This window comes from Alexandromys fortis, unplaced genomic scaffold (assembly GCF_014885135.2).
Source record: "Alexandromys fortis isolate MF-2015 unplaced genomic scaffold, M_Fortis_MF-2015_v1.1 scaffold_57, whole genome shotgun sequence".
NCBI classification, from domain to species: Eukaryota; Metazoa; Chordata; class Mammalia; order Rodentia; family Cricetidae; genus Alexandromys; species Alexandromys fortis.
The window spans coordinates 6,971,880-6,989,152 of record NW_026067941.1 but is presented as its reverse complement, the minus strand read 5'-3'; the positions used below and the strand labels follow the sequence as shown (position 1 = coordinate 6,989,152).

At 42.2% G+C, this 17,273-nt stretch overlaps 1 protein-coding gene across 3 annotated transcripts in view; it reads right to left on the bottom strand.

Annotated features, from left to right (window-relative positions):
* Positions 1 to 90: 90 nt before the first annotated feature.
* The window catches only part of Ift56 (intraflagellar transport 56), a 54,236-nt gene continuing 37,053 nt past the window's right edge, over positions 91 to 17,273 (bottom strand). Inside the window, exons 13-19 of one of the 3 annotated variants that reach the window (XR_007592853.1) lie at positions 13,848 to 13,936; positions 12,752 to 12,835; positions 11,450 to 11,519; positions 7,962 to 8,068; positions 4,115 to 4,248; positions 1,933 to 2,569; positions 91 to 1,016 (exon numbers count right to left, since the gene is read on the bottom strand). Coding sequence is in view for 1 of the 3 variants with exons in the window: in XM_050148118.1 (XP_050004075.1) it covers positions 2,458 to 2,569; positions 4,115 to 4,248; positions 7,962 to 8,068; positions 11,450 to 11,519; positions 12,752 to 12,835; positions 13,848 to 13,936 (596 nt within the window). In the remaining 2 variants the exon portion in view is untranslated. Of the gene's footprint in view, positions 2,570 to 4,114; positions 4,249 to 7,961; positions 8,069 to 11,449; positions 11,520 to 12,751; positions 12,836 to 13,847; positions 13,937 to 17,273 lie in introns of all 3 variants that reach the window. The other 2 variants (XR_007592852.1, XM_050148118.1) reach the window with 2 other exon arrangements.

Below are 17,273 nucleotides of genomic sequence, written 5' to 3'. Positions count from 1 at the left end.
TATAATATAAGGTGGAAAGAGATAAGACACTCAGCTTGACCTTTGACCTCGACATATGCAAGCACACCTATATAAACATAAACACACATGAAAAGAACAAAAAATAAAATTTAATTTAAATATAGTACAATGGCATATAATTCTTTTGCAATACAAAAATAATTGTAAAAGGTTTTTTTCCATTTCTAAGTATGCACTACAGATTTTAAATAGTACATTGATGTTATAGACTGTGCACATTACACATTCCCCATCCTGGGCTGTCATTTGTGAGAGAACACAGCCATAAAGCCTGGAGCCCTGTCGAAACAATCAGAAGCAATTATCCCTCCTAACAGAATTACATATGCTTTGTTTTAACTAGCCTTCATGTTTCTGTCTCAAGCCTGTAGATTAAAAACTTTAAAAACTAATCTAAAGTTCTGATGTTGGGGGGAATAGACATCCTTCCCTCAAGACTGGAAAATGTCAGACTACTGAGTAATAAACTCGAAAAATCTCACTGGGAAGTACACCAGCATGAATGAAGAACTATACCTGAACACAGTTCACGGCAAGATGCCCATAGCCCCCAGGAGTTGCATCCGCCCTCCCGCTTCTCTGCTTCCTTTTGAGTAACGTAAGTTTTACAAGAATGTTTCGCAGAACTATACCAAGTTCAGCCGTATCTGACCCACCTAATATTCTTGACAGTGAGAACCAGCTGTTATTGAAAAAGTAGGAACAACAGAACAAGAAAACAAGACGCTCTTGTCATAAAACGGCTTTGTTTCCTGGAGTTCTTTTAGATCAGCACTGTGATTTGTGCTCCACACTGATCAGATCTGGACCTATGTAAAAGATGGCACACTGGCCCTCTTCTGAGCAGAGCTGCAGACCACCTTGGGGCTGGCCAGAGGGGAAGGCTGTGTCCAGCCGCTGCTCCCGTTGCTTTGGCTCCCGTTGCTTTGGCTCCCGTTGCTTTGGCTGGTCTCTCTGAACGGGCCCCCTCTTCTTGTTGTGCAGCACCATGCCACCTGCAGCGGGAGGCCAGGGCATGGGGAAGAACCAGTGCTGCTTCCAGAAACTCCTCCATTCTCCCCACCCACTCTCTGCTCCCTGAGGATGAGTCTGCGTGTTGTAGCCATGACACTGCACCTCAGACTTACAGAAGAACATTATAGGGCATAGAAACCAAGGTGATCTGATATAGGAAAAGATGTGTCTGTTCTCTGAAAGTGGGACGTAGACCCAAGAATATTTGGTTGTAGAATGACGAGGGTTCCGTAATGACAGCTCAGAGACATGAGGCTGAGATATAATGGAGGTGTTAGCCATTAGGAGTTTTCGTCCAGGGACCCTTGCTTATAACTGTATTAATCTATTATGTGTGCATGTGTGTGCAATATAATTTGCCGGGTGATAATGGTGCACACACCTTTAGTCCCAGCACTTCGGAGGCAGAGACAGGTAGATCTCCAAGTTCGAGGCCAGCCTGGTCTACAAAGTGAGTTTCAGGACAACCAGGACTATAGAGAGAAACCCTGTTTCAAATGACCCAAATCAAACAAACAAAAAAAAAAAATACATAGCCGGGCGATGGTGGCGCACGCCTTTAATTCCAGCACTCGGGAGGCAGAGGCAGGCGGATCTCTGTGAGTTCGAGACCAGCCTGGTCTACAGAGCTAGTTCCAGGACAGGCTCCAAAGCCACAGAGAAACCCTGTATCGAAAAACCAAAAAAAAAAAAAAAAAAAAAATTTATAAAAAAACCTTTGCAGCCCTATGTTCAAACTGCTGTCCGTTCAACTGATATATGAAGACGTTTCCCCTGGCTTTGTTTCCTAAATACAAGGCAGTAGCGATTGCTACATTTTTCTTTTCCCTCGCCTTTTAAAAATCTACACCACTCAACTTGCCTCACTGTAACAAGCTATAATCGGAGTTCACTTACTGAGTGGTCTCTAAGCCTATTCTCTGCTGCCGACTGCACAGCGTGGTAGAGAGTCTCGCGGCCATCCTTAGAATCACACAGCTGGGAAGACTTCTCCCAGGACTCAGAGATGCATTCTTCATGGACGAGCTAATGTACAAGGTGATGGAAGATGATCAAATGACAGTAATTCTTTAGTATGAAAGTACTTGTCACTGCAGCTAGGAGAAAATTTCCTGAAATGCTAACAGAAAAAGAAAAACAAAACTATTATCTACTCTTCAAAGCCAGGAATTATATGAGTATTCTGAGTGATTTTGGAAGAAAGGCACCGGGGAAGTCCAGAATCCTTTCATGTTAGATTACACGAGTAGGGAGATCTGTGCCGCCTGATGTGAGTCCACACGTACCAGCCACTCATCCTGATGTGCTAACAGCAAGGAACAAATGTCAGTCAAACAGGGTCCTGGACCACATATTCGAGTGCAGGAAACAGTTCCAATGTGATGTGAGAGGAAACTGGTCCCTGGCCTGGGGCTCAGCTGTTCAGATAGGCACTCTGTTCTCCTTGGCCCACTTCTTCATGATCCTGATGATATACTCCACTTGGGTGTTTCCCGTGCTTCTCAGTAAGTGTAGCACTTCTCGGAGGGTCTCTCTGGGGAAAGGGTTTGAAAGACACTGTCTCAATAGGGAAGGAAAGCTGACAGTCTCTCACTGTTACACTGTATCCGAGTGAGGAGGCATCCCTGCTCATGGGCCCTCCACTGAGCATAAACCAACTACAAAGTTGCTAGTTTTCTAACCCATAGCCAAGGGTGGCTTCTTCAACAGATTTGTTTAGAAAGGGTTCACAAATATTAAAAATATAGATGAGAATAGCAGTAAGGACTGAAAATTAGTAAATACATAGATTTACACTTTAAAAATATTTTAACTTGCCGGGCAGTGGTGGCGCATGCACTCGGGAGACAGAGGCAGGTGAATCTTTGTGAGTTCGAGGCCTGTCTGGTCTACAAGACCAGTCCCTTTGTGTAGGTCTGTGTGAGTGTATTTGCACATGTATGCAGGTGCCTGAGGAGGACAGAAGAGTTTCCTCCTTGGAGCTGAAGTTATAGGCGTTTATGAGCTGCCTGACATATGTGCTGGGATTCGAACTCCAGTCCTCATGACTAAGCAGCAAGGATTCTTAACTGCGAGCCATCTTGAGCTCCAAATTCATTAAAATTAAGGCTTGGATTTTAGGTGAGGCATCTGAAGCTTCCCTGCTGTCTCATCAGAACATTGGCAGCTGATTGTGGGTGGCTCCCCTTGTAGTCTTGTTTTCTATCCCTTTCTCTCTGAGGAACAACCTACCTAAGTGCTTTTATTTGGTATTGTAAATAGACACATAGCAGGACGTAAATTTTGATAATTTTGTTTTTCGAGACAGGGTTCCTCAGTGTAATAGCTCTAGCTATCCTGGAACTAGCTCTTGTAGACAAGGCTGTCCTCGAACTCACAGAGATCCACCTGCCTCTGCCTCCCAAGTGCTGGGATTAAAGGCGTGTTCCACCACCGCCCAGCAAATTTTGGTAGGTAATTTGCTTAAAAAGAGTATTACATTTTTCTGTGTATGCAGTAAGCAATGAATATATTGTGTAGAGTTATTTTTAGAGCGCTGAACTAATGAATGAATTTTAGCGGAGGCTAGTCTTTCTGGACTTGAGCCCACAATTCTGCTTCAGAATCCCATGTGCTAGGAGTTTATTTTTAAGATTTTTAATTTTTATTCACATAGAAATATAAGCATCTTAGTTTTACATAATCAATACCTCTGCATTTCCTGGAATATGAGAAGGCAGAAGCAAAAACAGAATTATCAACTACATCTACTCTGTTCCTATTTCTTTGAGGCCTAAATTAGACAACAGAAGGAAAAGCCAATAGGCAGAGAGTGGAGATGTGAATGACATTTGTTTATGGAAATAGCTGTTCATCTGGAGTCAGATATACACCTTGCCCTGGATTTGGAGGCTCTCATATGCTTAGTGTCCCCAGTATGTATGACTTATAATCATTTGATTCTATAAAATAAGACATTTCTGGAAGAAATGATCATACCAAAAATATTGCCATCTCAACGTTTCTCTCCCCACGCTTTCCACAGGCACCCTGTCACAGGCGTGCTTGAACAGAGTGCCTCCATCTATTGGGTACTTACTTGGGTTCTCTCCCAGCTAAAATCATCTGGAAAATGCCTACGCAGGCACCCCTTTTGCCTTCCCAGTATTCAGGGTTGGGATCCAGCCTCTCTAGGACATCAAACGCTTTGGCTGAATAGTAGAACTGGCCCATCTGCACAGAACAAAGCATGGTAGTAGCATTGACATTTAGACAAGAGGTGGAACACAATGAAATATACAAAGTAAAGAACAAGAACAGAACAGGATGAAGCAAATGCACACACACACACACACACACACACACACACCACTTTGAGGTAGCAACTTAGGTGCATTTCAATTCCTGTTCAAAATAAGAGGACCACAGTTTAAGTGTATAGGTTTGTTTAAAACCACATGCCCTTTCTTTCAGCAATAGAACATTTTGTCTACATACTGTTGAATTACAATGCCATCAAGACAGTTGTTATTTCTTCTCATTCTAGTCTGCTCTTGTGAGAAACCAATAGCTGTTTTTGTTTTGTTTTTAGGTATTTTCAAGTCTTTTCAATACATTACCCTAATCTGATCATATACAACTCAAAAGACTGATCTTTTCCCACATACCTTAAATGCTTAGAATTTCTGGGCAGTGCCAAGTCTAAGCACAAAAATCTCTTAATTCAATTCGACAGACATCTTTCCCAAAGACATGATACATTCCCTTGGCCTCATGGGATATGCTGAGCACAACTGAGTTGGCTCTTAAGGTTCCTTGTTGCTGGGTGATCCAACTCACTGTTGATGTAGTTACCCCTCCAGCCTCCTCCTCAGTCATTGACCAGGTCCTTAAGGCTATACTGTATTCTCAGCTCTCTCTCTCTCTCTCTCTCTCTCTCTCTCTCTCTCTCTCTCTCTCTTTATTTTGGTTTTTCAAGACAGGGTTTCTCTGTAGCTTTGGAGCCTGTCCTGGAACTTGGACAGTTATAGTCCAAGTTGGCCTTGAACTCACAGAGACCCGCCTGCCTCTGCTGGAATTAAAGGTGTGCACCACCATTGCCCTGCTAATTTGACTATTTTGTTAATTGTTTTTTGTTTGTTTTGTTTTTTGATACAGGGTTTCTTTGTGTAGCTCTGGTGATTGCCCTGGAACTAGCTCTTGTAAACCAGGCTAGCTTCAAACTCATAGAGATCTGCCTGCCTCAGCCTCCTGGCATTCTAGGCTTTATACAGCAAGGAAAGCACAAACTTTCTCCCCACAGAACAAATAATACCCTTCCCTTGTCCCATCTTTCTTCCTGTGTCACAAAACAAGTGTTCTTCCTCTTCTCAGGGCTAACCTTTCTGTCTTCACAATATGTTAGATAACACAGGTAGAGCCATGTGCGAAATAGGTACAACTTACTGTATGTGAACACAAGTGGACCAAGCACCCAGGTCCACGGGATGTGGAGAACAAGACCTTTAACATATCACCTGACAATGATCCCTGCTTCTTCATTGCTAAGCAGCAATTGCTGTTCCCACTTCCATGCTCAATCCTTAGACTTTCTTTATACTTTTTAAAATGATTTTTAAATGTTGTGTTGAGGGAATATGTGTGCTTTATTTATTTATATGTGTGGACATCAGAGGAAAACTTGTGGTAGCCAGTTCTTTCCTTCCGTGTGGGTCCCAGGTATCAAACTGAGATTCGCGATGCTTAGAAGCCAGTAATTTTAAATGCTGAGTCATCTCACTGACCCTCTTTGCATTTTAAATGATAGCATCAAATTTTGCCTCTCAGAATTTTATCTATATAAAATACTTTGTCTTGAATTTGACTCAAAATTTTAACATCCATCTATACTATCACATATTGTACTAATTATTTACTTTTCTAAAGTTATTTTATTTGTATGTTTTTATTTCATTGTTTGTTTACCTGCACACATGTCATGCAAACATGGAGGCCAGAGGACAACTTGTGGGAGTTGTTTCTCTCCTTCTGCCATGGGGTCCCGGGGATCACACTAGGCTGTCAGGGTAGGCATCGGGTGTCTTACTCACAAAATGATCTCATTGGCCAAGTTTTAGCTTTATTTTACATGTAGGGTTGTTTCGTCCACATTCATGTCTGTAGACAGTGTGGATGCCTGGTGCCCATGAATGTCCAAAGGAGGCATCAGATCCTGAGACTGAAGCTGCAGTGGCTGTGAACCACCAAGGCAATCAAATCTGGGTTCTACGGTAGAGCAGCTAGTGCTCTTAACTGCTGAGCCATCTCTCCAGCCATTAACACCCCAGTTTTATTGTGAAATAGTTACAGATCTATAGGAAGGTGCACAGACAGGATGGTGTCTCCTGTGCCTCTCACAATTTCTCCCAGTGGCTATTGCTTCTATAGCTATAGTGAAAAGATCTGAACCAGGAAGCTTCCGTAGGCACTGCTGAGGTGACAATCCTGAGTGGAACACCAAGGTCCTCCACTTCCAAGATCCAGATTCCTCCCTCACCAGAGATTTCCCTTGTTTCCAGCCCACAGTGACTTCAGGCCCTTCCCTGTTTACTGAGTGTCCCTAACACCCAGCTCACCAATCTTTTCTTGATAATATTGTCATTGATAATGTTATAATTTCAAGAATGTTTTTATATATGTTATAAAACACAAAAGTTTTCTTTACTCAGCATAATGTATATGATATTCCTTATTAATCTGGGGACCAATTTGTTTTTACTATGATCACTATACAAAAGTGGGGATCCTCCCGAATTTGGTTTGGATGTTGAGATCGATGATACCCTTCCCATAAAGAGTATGAAAATGTTTCTTATTCGTAGAACTGAGATCAATAAATTAATTTCTTTATTGTGGCACTGTGGGTTGAACTCAGGGTCTGAAGCATGGTGTAGGTAAATGCTCTACCACTCACCTATGTTCCCAGCTTCACAACTCCAGAGGGAGGGAGAGACACAGGCTGAGAAGGCAGGAAAAGGTGTGTGTGTGTGTGATTGCCGTGTGCCACAATGTGTGCGTGTGTGTGAGTGCCCGTGTGACAGTGTGTGCGTGTGCGCGTGTGTGTGTGAATGCCCGTGTGCCAGTGTGTGTGTGTGTGTGCCCGTGTGTGTACCACAGTGTGTGCGTATGTGTCTGTGTCTGTGAGTGCCTGTGTGCCACAGTGTGTGTGTGTGTGTGCCCGAGTGTGTGATTGCCCATGTGCCACAGTGTGTGTGTGTGTGCCCGTGTGTGTACCACAGTGTGTGCGTATGTGTCTGTGTCTGTGAGTGCCTGTGTGCCACAGTGTGTGCATGAAGGGCAGAGAAGAACTCTCAGGAACTGGTCTCTCCTTTCACCATGTGGGTTTCAGGGACTTTACTCAGATCATCAGGTGTCTTAGTGGCAGGTGCCTTTAATCAATAAGTCATCTTGCCAGTCCATAAACTCACTGATTCTGAGGGCTCCATTTTTCTCTTTCTCTAAAACAGGATCTTTTTAGGTAAACCTGGTTGGTCTTGAAATTATGCTGCCTCCAAACTTGTAGTGATCCTCCTGCCTCTGCTTTCCAAGTGCTGAGATCAGAGATATGTGCCACCACACCTAGCTAATCAGAATGTAAATGCTGATGGTGAGTCCTGATCTGTTTCCGGATGACATGTTTCTCAAGTTCAGAACCAAATTTCTGTCCATTAGCTGAATATTTCTACCTAGATAGCAGCTGAGCTTTCATGGCCTTAGAAATCAGAGGCCTCCTTCTAAATATCGTTCATATGCACATGAGACTCTGGAATACTCGCCCATCTCTGAGTTCATGTAATTCATAAAAAGGGTGGCAATCTCTCACCAATAGCTAGTCAGTCTCAAGGACTGACGTTTAGCTGAGGAATCGTGACACTGATCTTGGTTCCCTTCCCGTCACACAAGCTCACCTTGTAACAGTCATTGGCAATGAGCTGTAAGAGGCTGAAGGACTCGCCGGAGGTTTCCATCTTGAGATAAAGTTCCCAAGCTAGTCTCGGTTTTTTGTTCATGATATCTACAAAAGGAAACAAGTATATTATTTATATTTATGACAATGTCTCAAGATATTACCTAAGCTATTGCTCAATTCGAGCCTCCAGCCTCCACCTTGAGCCTCTCAAGTGATGGGGTTATAAAAGTGTGCCACCTTTTTTTTTAAACTTAATTTGTGTGTGTGTGTGTGTGTGTACCCTTGGAAGGCAGAAAAGGGCACTGGATGCCCTGGAGCTGGAGTAACAGAAGGTTGCCAGCTGATTGGGTGCTGGAACCTAGCTTGGAAGCCAGTATAGCAAATTATATATATGTATGTATGATTAATACCATGATTAGAAAATTCATATAGCAATAAAAATAAAGTATTAATGGAAGATGAAAAAATGAAATATATGAAATGATTAAAAGATTAAATATATGATTCATGGGCATAGAAGAGAGAGACTTGAAGACAAAGGCACAGACATATATTTAATAAGATCCCAGTAGGAAAATGTGAAGGTCTAGGGAAAGAGATACCCATCTAGACACAGGAGGCCTTTAGAATGCCAAGAAGATAGGACCAGAAAAGAACTTCCCATGCAATCGTTAAAACACTAAACATATAGGGCCCAAAAGAATATTAGAAGCTTCAAGGGACAAGCATGAAGCAATATGTAAAGACAACTCCATCAAACAAGAGTAAGTTTTGCAACAGAAACTCTAAAAGTTTATGGAATGACACATATCAAATTCATAAACTATTGTCTTTTATTATTATTTTATTATATTATTATTATTATTATTTGGTTTTTCAAGACAGTGTTTCTCTGTGGCTTTGGAGCCTGTTCTGGAACTAGCTCTGTAGACCAGGCTGGTCTCGAACTCACAGAGATCTGCCTGCCTCTGCCTCCTGAGTGCTGGGATTAAAGGCGTGCGCCACCATCGCCCGGCTTATTGTCTTGATTATTATCACCAACCCATGTTAGTATATTCAGCAAAGCCATGCTTCATAACTGAAGAAAGAAAAACTTGTCATAATAAATACAAACTAAAAAAAATTGTGGGAGGAACATACACACTGAAAGGAGACAAACATATCCATGGAGGCATAGGAGAAATTAACCACAGAAGAATGGTAAATAAGCACGAGAGAAAACCTACAGCAAACATTAAATGGGGGAAACTCAGACTTTCCACTAAAACCCGGAATGATACAAAGGTGTCTATTTTCTCCACCCCTTAAAATATTTTAAAATTTTAAAACTTTTCTCTACTCTTATTCTTTGAAGTCTTAACTAGAGCAATATGACAAGAGAAACAAATAAAACAACAGAAATAAGAAAGAAGTCAAATTATCCCTACTTGCAGGTATGATCTTACTCACTGGAAACTCTGAAAATTCTACCAGAAGACTTTAAAACCTGATTAACCCTTTCTACCAGTATATAAAAATCAACCAGTTTTATATACCAATAACACATTCCTAAGAAAGAAATCAGAGAAACAATACCATTTATAATAGCTTTAAAGACACATAATAGCAACTGGGAATAAACCTAACCAAGGAGGTAAGAAACCCACACAATGGAATTTTAAGCACTAAAGAAAAAAAAGACAGTAGAACAATGAAAGAGCCCCAGTGGTGCTGAGCCAGCAAAATAAAAATGGCTATATTAGCAAAAGCGATGCCAGTGCCACTGCCACAAAAATTCCAGTGTTGCTCTTCACAGTAACAAAAAGGGAAAAATACTAAAATTCACATGGACATAAAAAAAGGTACAGGCACAAAAGCAAACATATAACTCAATGGAACAGAATAAAGGACTCACAATTAAATCTACACAGTTATGGCCTAACAAGAGTTTCAAAACATAAATTGGGGAAAATATATTGATAATACATATTCAACAAATGGTGCTGGGGAGTGGACATCCACATGCAGATGAATGAAATTAGATCCCTATCTCTCACTCTACTTAAACATGTGGATCAGAGACCTTGACCTACAGTAAGCTGAAACGCTAAAACTGTTAGAGAAAATACTCCCAGATAGAGGCATAAGCAGGTCTTTCTCAAAAGCACACGAATAGCTTAATAAATGAGGTCAGGACTTAACAAATGGGACGCCACGAATTAAGAAGCTTCTTTGTGGCCAAAGAAGCACCTGAGTGATGCAGCAGCCTACAGAAAGGGCAAAAATACCATTTAGCAATGTATCTGATGTAAAGAGCTCCAAAAACTCAAACATCCCATTTAAATAACCCAACTAACAATGGGCTAAAAAAATTAACAGTTCTGAAAATATAGAGTAAAACGGACAGTAAGCATATGAAAAATGTCCACTAACCTTAGCAATCAGAGAAATGAAAATTAAAACCATATGAGATTCCATTTCATCCCGTCAGAATGGCCATCAAACAAAACAAGTAAGGAGAGTGTGGAGAGAAGGGACGATACCTGCTGGTGGGACTATTAATTAGTCCAACAGGTTCAAAAGTTTTTTTTATCAAAGGTCCTCAAAATCTCACAATGGGGGGTTGGGTTAGAGCAGTATAGCACCGGCCTGTCCACACAAGGACCAAGACTGATCCCTGGCACCACAAAACAACAAAGCAAAACTGCCTCGAATAAAACTACACTAGGATTCCAGGTCTTTCTATCACAGGCATCTGTACAGCCATGTTTCTTTCTGCACTATTCATAATGGCCATGCTGGGGAAATAGCCCAGGTGCCCACCAGCAGATGAACAGATAAAGTATACACACACAATACAAAGAACAATGAAATTATGTCATGTTTTAGGAAACATACAATTTAAGAACATCATATTAACATATGAAAACTCAGGCAAATAAATGTTTTCTCTCGTTTGTAAATCCTAGATTTTATACAGATTCACAAGACCATTTCTCCATAGGACATGAAAGCAGAGGAGATGGGGAGTGGAGGAAACTATGTGGGGTGGATATGGTCAGAGTGTGTGATATACTTGAAGTTGTTTGATGGAACCTGGCACTATGTATAGTGAATATATGCAAAAAAAATCTAAGAAAAGAGATCTGAGAGACTTCTTACAGGTGAGCAATGAACAAAAATTACATTTTGACAGGTTGCCACTTTTCAGGCTTGACAAATGAAAAGGTAAAACCAGCGTGACAGCACCATTTCTCTAATGGCACCGAGCACAAAGCCTGCAAGCTTGAACAGAGCTGAAAGAACCTGACATTTGCTGCACTAGCGGCGGCAGTCAGTGTGGAATGGGGGAGCTAATCACATCACATCCACATGGCAGCTCTTCATTCCAGCTCTACCACTCTATACAACACAGAGGTGGAGAAAAGGCTTGACGTGATTTTCCAGATTACTTAATGGAAAAAAAAAAAGAGGATCCTTGTTGTGATGTTGAGAAAGATAACTTACAGCAGCGAGCTAACCAACTGAGGTAAATGTAATCATTTTTCAACTTTTCGCTTTGGATCAAAAGGAAGACCTATGAGAGAAGAGAAAGGGAGTAAACGTGAGGCCGGGTAAACAATAAAAACTGACACAATCAACTAGACCGGGCCTTATTGTTTGCTAGCAAAACTGAAGTTAAAGGAAAACATAATTATTATAAAACTTATATGCTGATCAACACTGTTTTAAGACTTATTATTTATATGTATGCATGTGAGCCCACTTGAATTTATGCACACCATAAACATGCAAGAACCCACAGAAGAAGAAGGTGTCAGATCCCCTGGAATTTGAATTACAGGCAGTTGTAAGCCACTATATAGGTGCTGGGAACTTAACCTGGTCTCCTACAAAGGCAGTAAGTGCTCTTAATGGTTGAACCATCTCTCTAGCCTGATATTGTACTTTTTAATGTAAACCATAATGAAACAAATTATTAATTTACTCTGTATTGTGTTTGTGTGTGTGCTTGCACACATAGAAGTATATGGTGCATCTTTAACACGATGGGCACATGGAGGTCAGAGAACAACTTTCAGAAGCTGTTCTTATCTCCCACCCTGCTGAAGCAGGGCCTTTCATTTTGCTGTTGCAAGTGCTGCACCCCAGGCTGGCTGCAAGCTTCCAGGTAGTTCTCTTGCTTCTGCCTCCCCTGTATAAGAATGCTGCCATAGCCAGCTTTCTTATGTGGGTTCCAGGGATGAACTTGGGTCAGCAGGCTTGCATAGCTACTTTCTTGGCCCACTGAGCTATCTCTATGAACTGTTTTGTTTTTTTGAGGTAGAGTCTTGCTATGTAGTTCAGGATCCTATGCTACTAAGTGCTGGGTTTATAGGAATGGGGTATCAGTCCCTAGCTAAACCAACTTATAATAGTCCTTTACCCTTGGCCATTTTATTTTAGTGAGAAGAAGCTAAAGATTCTTTCAGATATGATAATTCAAAAGCTTTTAAAAGCAGGCACCCGAATAAGTATCATCATTTTTTGATTTTGTTTTTCTGGACAGGGTTTCTCTCTCTCTCCTCTCTCTCTCTCTCTCTCTCTCTCTCTCTCTCTCTCTCTCTCTCTCTCTCTTTTCTTTCTTTTTCTTTCTTCCATTTTTCCTTCCTTTCTTTCCTTTTTCTTTTCTTGAGATAGGGTTTCTCTGTGTAGCTTTGGAGCTTGTCCTGGAACTCGCTCTGTAGACTAGGCCGGCCTCGCACTCACAGAGGAGCCTAAAGTGTGCACACCTGGACCATCTTAAAAAGAACAAAAGCAGGTACTCACCTCTTCACCCTCACTGGTGTTGCCTGTCGCAGCTTTGGCTTGGGCATAATTAAAGTTAAAGATGTCATCATTGTAGAAGTAACTCTACAAAATGTGCCAAGAACAGGACACACTGAGTATCAATATGGAAAATACAAAATCATTGGCTATACTGACTAGTAAAATAATGACTAATAATGAATAATCATCAGCTATTCTAACTAAAAAAAATCTTAAAGTTTATTATTGCTGGGCATGGTGCCACACATCTTTAATCCCAACACTTAGGAGGCAGAGGCAGACAGCGCTCTGTGAGTTTGAAGCCAGCCTGGGCTATCTGATGAGTTCCAAGCCAGCCAGAGTGACATAGTGCAACTCTGTCTCAAAAGAAAAAACAATGTGTGTGTGTTGGTGGTGGTGGGGTAATGTGTGTGCCATGATACACGTGGAGGTCAAAGGACAATTCTGAGGTGTCAGCTCTGGCTCTTTCCTTCTATCTGGGAACTGAACTCAGGTCACCAAACTTTCAAAGCAACTTTGCTGCCCAAAAGAAATAATCTTACAGAGGATTAGAAGTGGCACACACCTCTAATCCTCGAAGCTGGGAGGCAAAAGCAGGTGGATCTCTGGGTTAAAAGCCAGCCAGATCTACAGAGCAAATTCCAGGACATCTAAGACTACACAGAGAAACTGTCTCAAAAACAACCATCCAAATAAAAACCCAACAAAGCCAACCAACCAACCAAACAAACAAACAAAAAGGATTATATTAATTCCTTGATGTTATCAATACCATAAGATAAAGGGGCTAGCAACAAAAGTATAACTTCATTGGGGGTAGCTGTGATTGTCCTTGAACTCCTTTTTTGTTGTTGTTTTGAGACAGGGTCTCATTGTGTAACCTTGGCTGTCCTGGAACTCATTGTGTAGACTTGGCTGGCCAATAACAGAGATCTGCCTACCTCTGTCTCCTGAGTGCTGGGATTAAAGACTTGCACCACCGTGCCCAATTTGGCCTTGAACTCTTAATTCTCCTGCCTAGGTCATCATTCCCATCTAACACAGCATGTAAAGTGCTTCATACATAAAGGCATATACACAGATAATTCATACTGACCTTAAAGGAGTTGAGGTAAATCAAGACATCATCAAACTGCTTAAGCAGGAAGAAACAGGAAGCCATGCACTGCCTCCCTGGTATTGTATCTAAAATCAGGTTAGGGGAAGGGAGAAGAAACCATAGACATTCATGAAACCACAGTTGTCTTTAGTTAAAATTTAAGTTGTTGTAGAATTTAGAAATAGGAGCCAGGCAGCGGTGGCGCACGCCTTTAATTCCAGCACTCAGGAGGCAGAGGCAGGTGGATCTCTTTGAATTTGAGGCCATTCTGGTCTACAGAGCAAGTTCCAGGACAGGCTACAAAGCTACACAAAGAAACCCTGTCTTGAAAAAACAAAAATTAAAAAAATTTAGGTAGGTTAACTCCCTGTTTCCTGAGAAACCGGCACACTGATTTCCAAAGTGGTTGCACAAGTTTGCATTTCCACCAACAATGGATGAGTGTGCCCCTTACTCCACATCCTCTCCAGCATAGGCTATCATTGGTGTTTTTGATTTTAGCTATTCTGACAGGTGTAAGATGGTATCTCAGAGCTGTTTTGATTTGCATTTCCCTGATCGCTAAGGAGGTTGAGCATGACCTTAAGTGTCTTTTGGCCATTTGAGCTTCTGTTGAGAATTCTCTGTTCAGTTCAGTACCCTATTTTTTTAATTGGGTTAATTAGAGCTTTAATGTCTAGTTTCTTGAGTTCTTTATATATTTTGGAGATCAGACCTTTGTCTGATGCGGGGTTGGTGAAGATCTTCTCCCAATCAGTAGGTTGCCTTTTTGTCTTAATGACAGTGTCCTTTGCTTTACAGAAGCTTCTCAGTTTCAGGAGGTCCCATTTCATTGTTGCTCTTATTGTCTGCGCTACTGGGGTTCTATGTAGGAAGCAATTCCACTCTTGGGAATATACCCAAGAGATGCCCAATCATACTACAGAAGCATTTGTTCAACTATGTTCACAGCAGCACTATTTGTAATAGCCAGAACCTGGAAACAACCTAGGTGCCCCTCAATAGAAGAATGGATAAAGAAGGTGTGGCACATATACACATTAGAGTTCTACTCAGCGGTAAAAAAACAATGACATCTTGAATTTTGCATGCAAATGGATGGAAATAGAAAACACTTTACTGAGTGAGATAACCCAGACCCAAAAAGATGAATATAGTATGTACTCACTCATAAGTGGATTCTAGCCATAAATAAAGGACATTGAGCATATATATAATTCGTGATCCTAGAGAAGCTAAATAAGAAGGTGAACCCAAAGAAAAACATATAGTCATCCTCCTGGATATTGGAAGTGGACAAGATTGCCGGGCAGGGGTTGGGAGCATGGGGGTGGGGGTGGGATGGGGGGAAGGGGAGATGGGGAGAGAGAAGGGAGAAGGGGAGGATGGGGAGAGCTTGGGGGAATGGGATGGTTGGGATGGAGGAGGGGTGGATGTGGGAGCAGGGAAGTAGATATCTTAATTAAGGGAGCCATTTTAGGGTTGGCAAGAGACTTGACTCTAGAGGGGTTCCCAGGTGTCCAAGAAGATGTCCCCAGTTTGTTCCTTGGGCAGCAGAGGAAAGGGTGCCTGAACTGGCCTTATCCTATAGCCACACTGATGAATATCTTGCATGTCACCATAGAACCTTCATCTGGCAATGCATGGAAATAGAGGCAGAGACCCACATTGGAGCACTGGACTGAACTCCCAAGGTTCATATGAGGAGCAGGAGGAGAACATAAGCAAGGAAGTCAGGACTGCGAGGGGTGGGTCCACCCTCTGAGACGGTGGGACTGTTCAAGTGGGAGCTCACCAAGGCCAGTTGGACAGGGACTGATGGAGCACGTGATCAAACCAGACTCTCTAAATGTGGCTGACAGTGGAGGCTGACTGAGAAGCCAAGGACAATAGCACTGGGTTTTGATTCTACTGCGTGGACGGGCTTTGTGGGAGCCTAGTCTGTTTGGATGCTCACCTTTCTAGACCTGGGGGGAGGGGGGAGGACCTTGGACTTCCCATAGGGTAGGGAACCCTGACTGCTCTTTGGACTGGAGAGGAAGGGGAAGTGGGGGGAGGGGAGGGAAGTGGGAGGAAGGGAGGAGGTAGAAAATTTTAATAAAAATTAAAAATAAAAAAATAAAAAATAATTGAAAAATTAAAAAAAAGAAATGGGAATGCAGCAGGATGTGGTGGTGCACACCTTTAATCCCAGCACCAGGAGGCAGACAGAAGCAAGTGAATTTCTGTGAGTTCAAGGCCAGCCTGGTCTATACAGAGAGTTCTAGGACAGCCAGGTATATAGAATGAAACCCTGTCTAAAATAAAATAAAGAATGAATCCCAGGACCTCTTTCTAAATCCTGATTTTGAAATTGAAGATTCTGCTGAACCCAGGCTCCCGGAGCCCACAAGAAACACATCCCCCACAAGTATACTGGTTTTGGTATTCCCTAAACTGCCTTTATGAGGATTTGGTTTATGCAACTGGTATTTACCTCAACTCCACAGTGATCTGTCCGACACAACCCAGCACCTTCGAACTCAAGCAGAGGAATAACGTGCCGTGGAGCTACCTGGTTCTGACCTGGTCCAGCATGCTGGTATGACACCCCCAGACATACCATGGCATTTCAAAGGCTCCATGCTGCTCAAGGTTTGTTATGGGCTGCTATGTTCTGTAATCTATATCTGCACATGTACAAGGTCTGCCTGTCCCACCAGAATGCAAGCCCCACAAAGGCAGGGCTCCTTGTTTTATTTGCTACTACATCCTCAATGCTTCAGTCAGTTTTTGTTGTACAAATCAAAAAGAGAAATAGGGAGAAGAAATACTATGATGTGGGAGTGTCATATATCAATCTGTTGATTTCATTGGTTAAGTAATAAACACACTGCTTGGCCTCATAGCTTAGAACATAGATGGGAGGAGAAAACAGAATAGAATTCTGGGCGGAAGAGGAAGTGAGGTCAGACTCTGCTCTGCTCCTGGACAGCATGGACGGAGGCTAGAATCTTCCCGGTAAGCACACCTTGGGGTGCTTACACACATTATTAGAAATGGGCTAGTCCAGGTGCGAGAATTAGCCTGTAAGGGCTAGAGTTCATGGGCCAAGCAGTTCTTAAATGAATACAGTTTGTGTGTTGTTATTTCGGGCATGAGCTAGCCAAGCGGCAGGGGTGTTGGGGACACAGCCCCGCCGCCGCTCATATTTCATATTTCAACAGATGGCGCCCAGATGTGTGGACAACTGAATCCACAGAAAGCCTGAGAAAGCTTGGGAAAGAATGGAGTGAAGCATGTTTTCTTGGTAGCAGCGATTTCTCAAGTCTGCTCTGCTTGCTAGAGGCAAGCTAGCGCTCTCATCTAAGAGAGGCTTCCTGACTCAGCTTTAGCTGCAAAACCCTGCAGCTCATTAAGAGGTCCTGCCACGAAACACTTAAA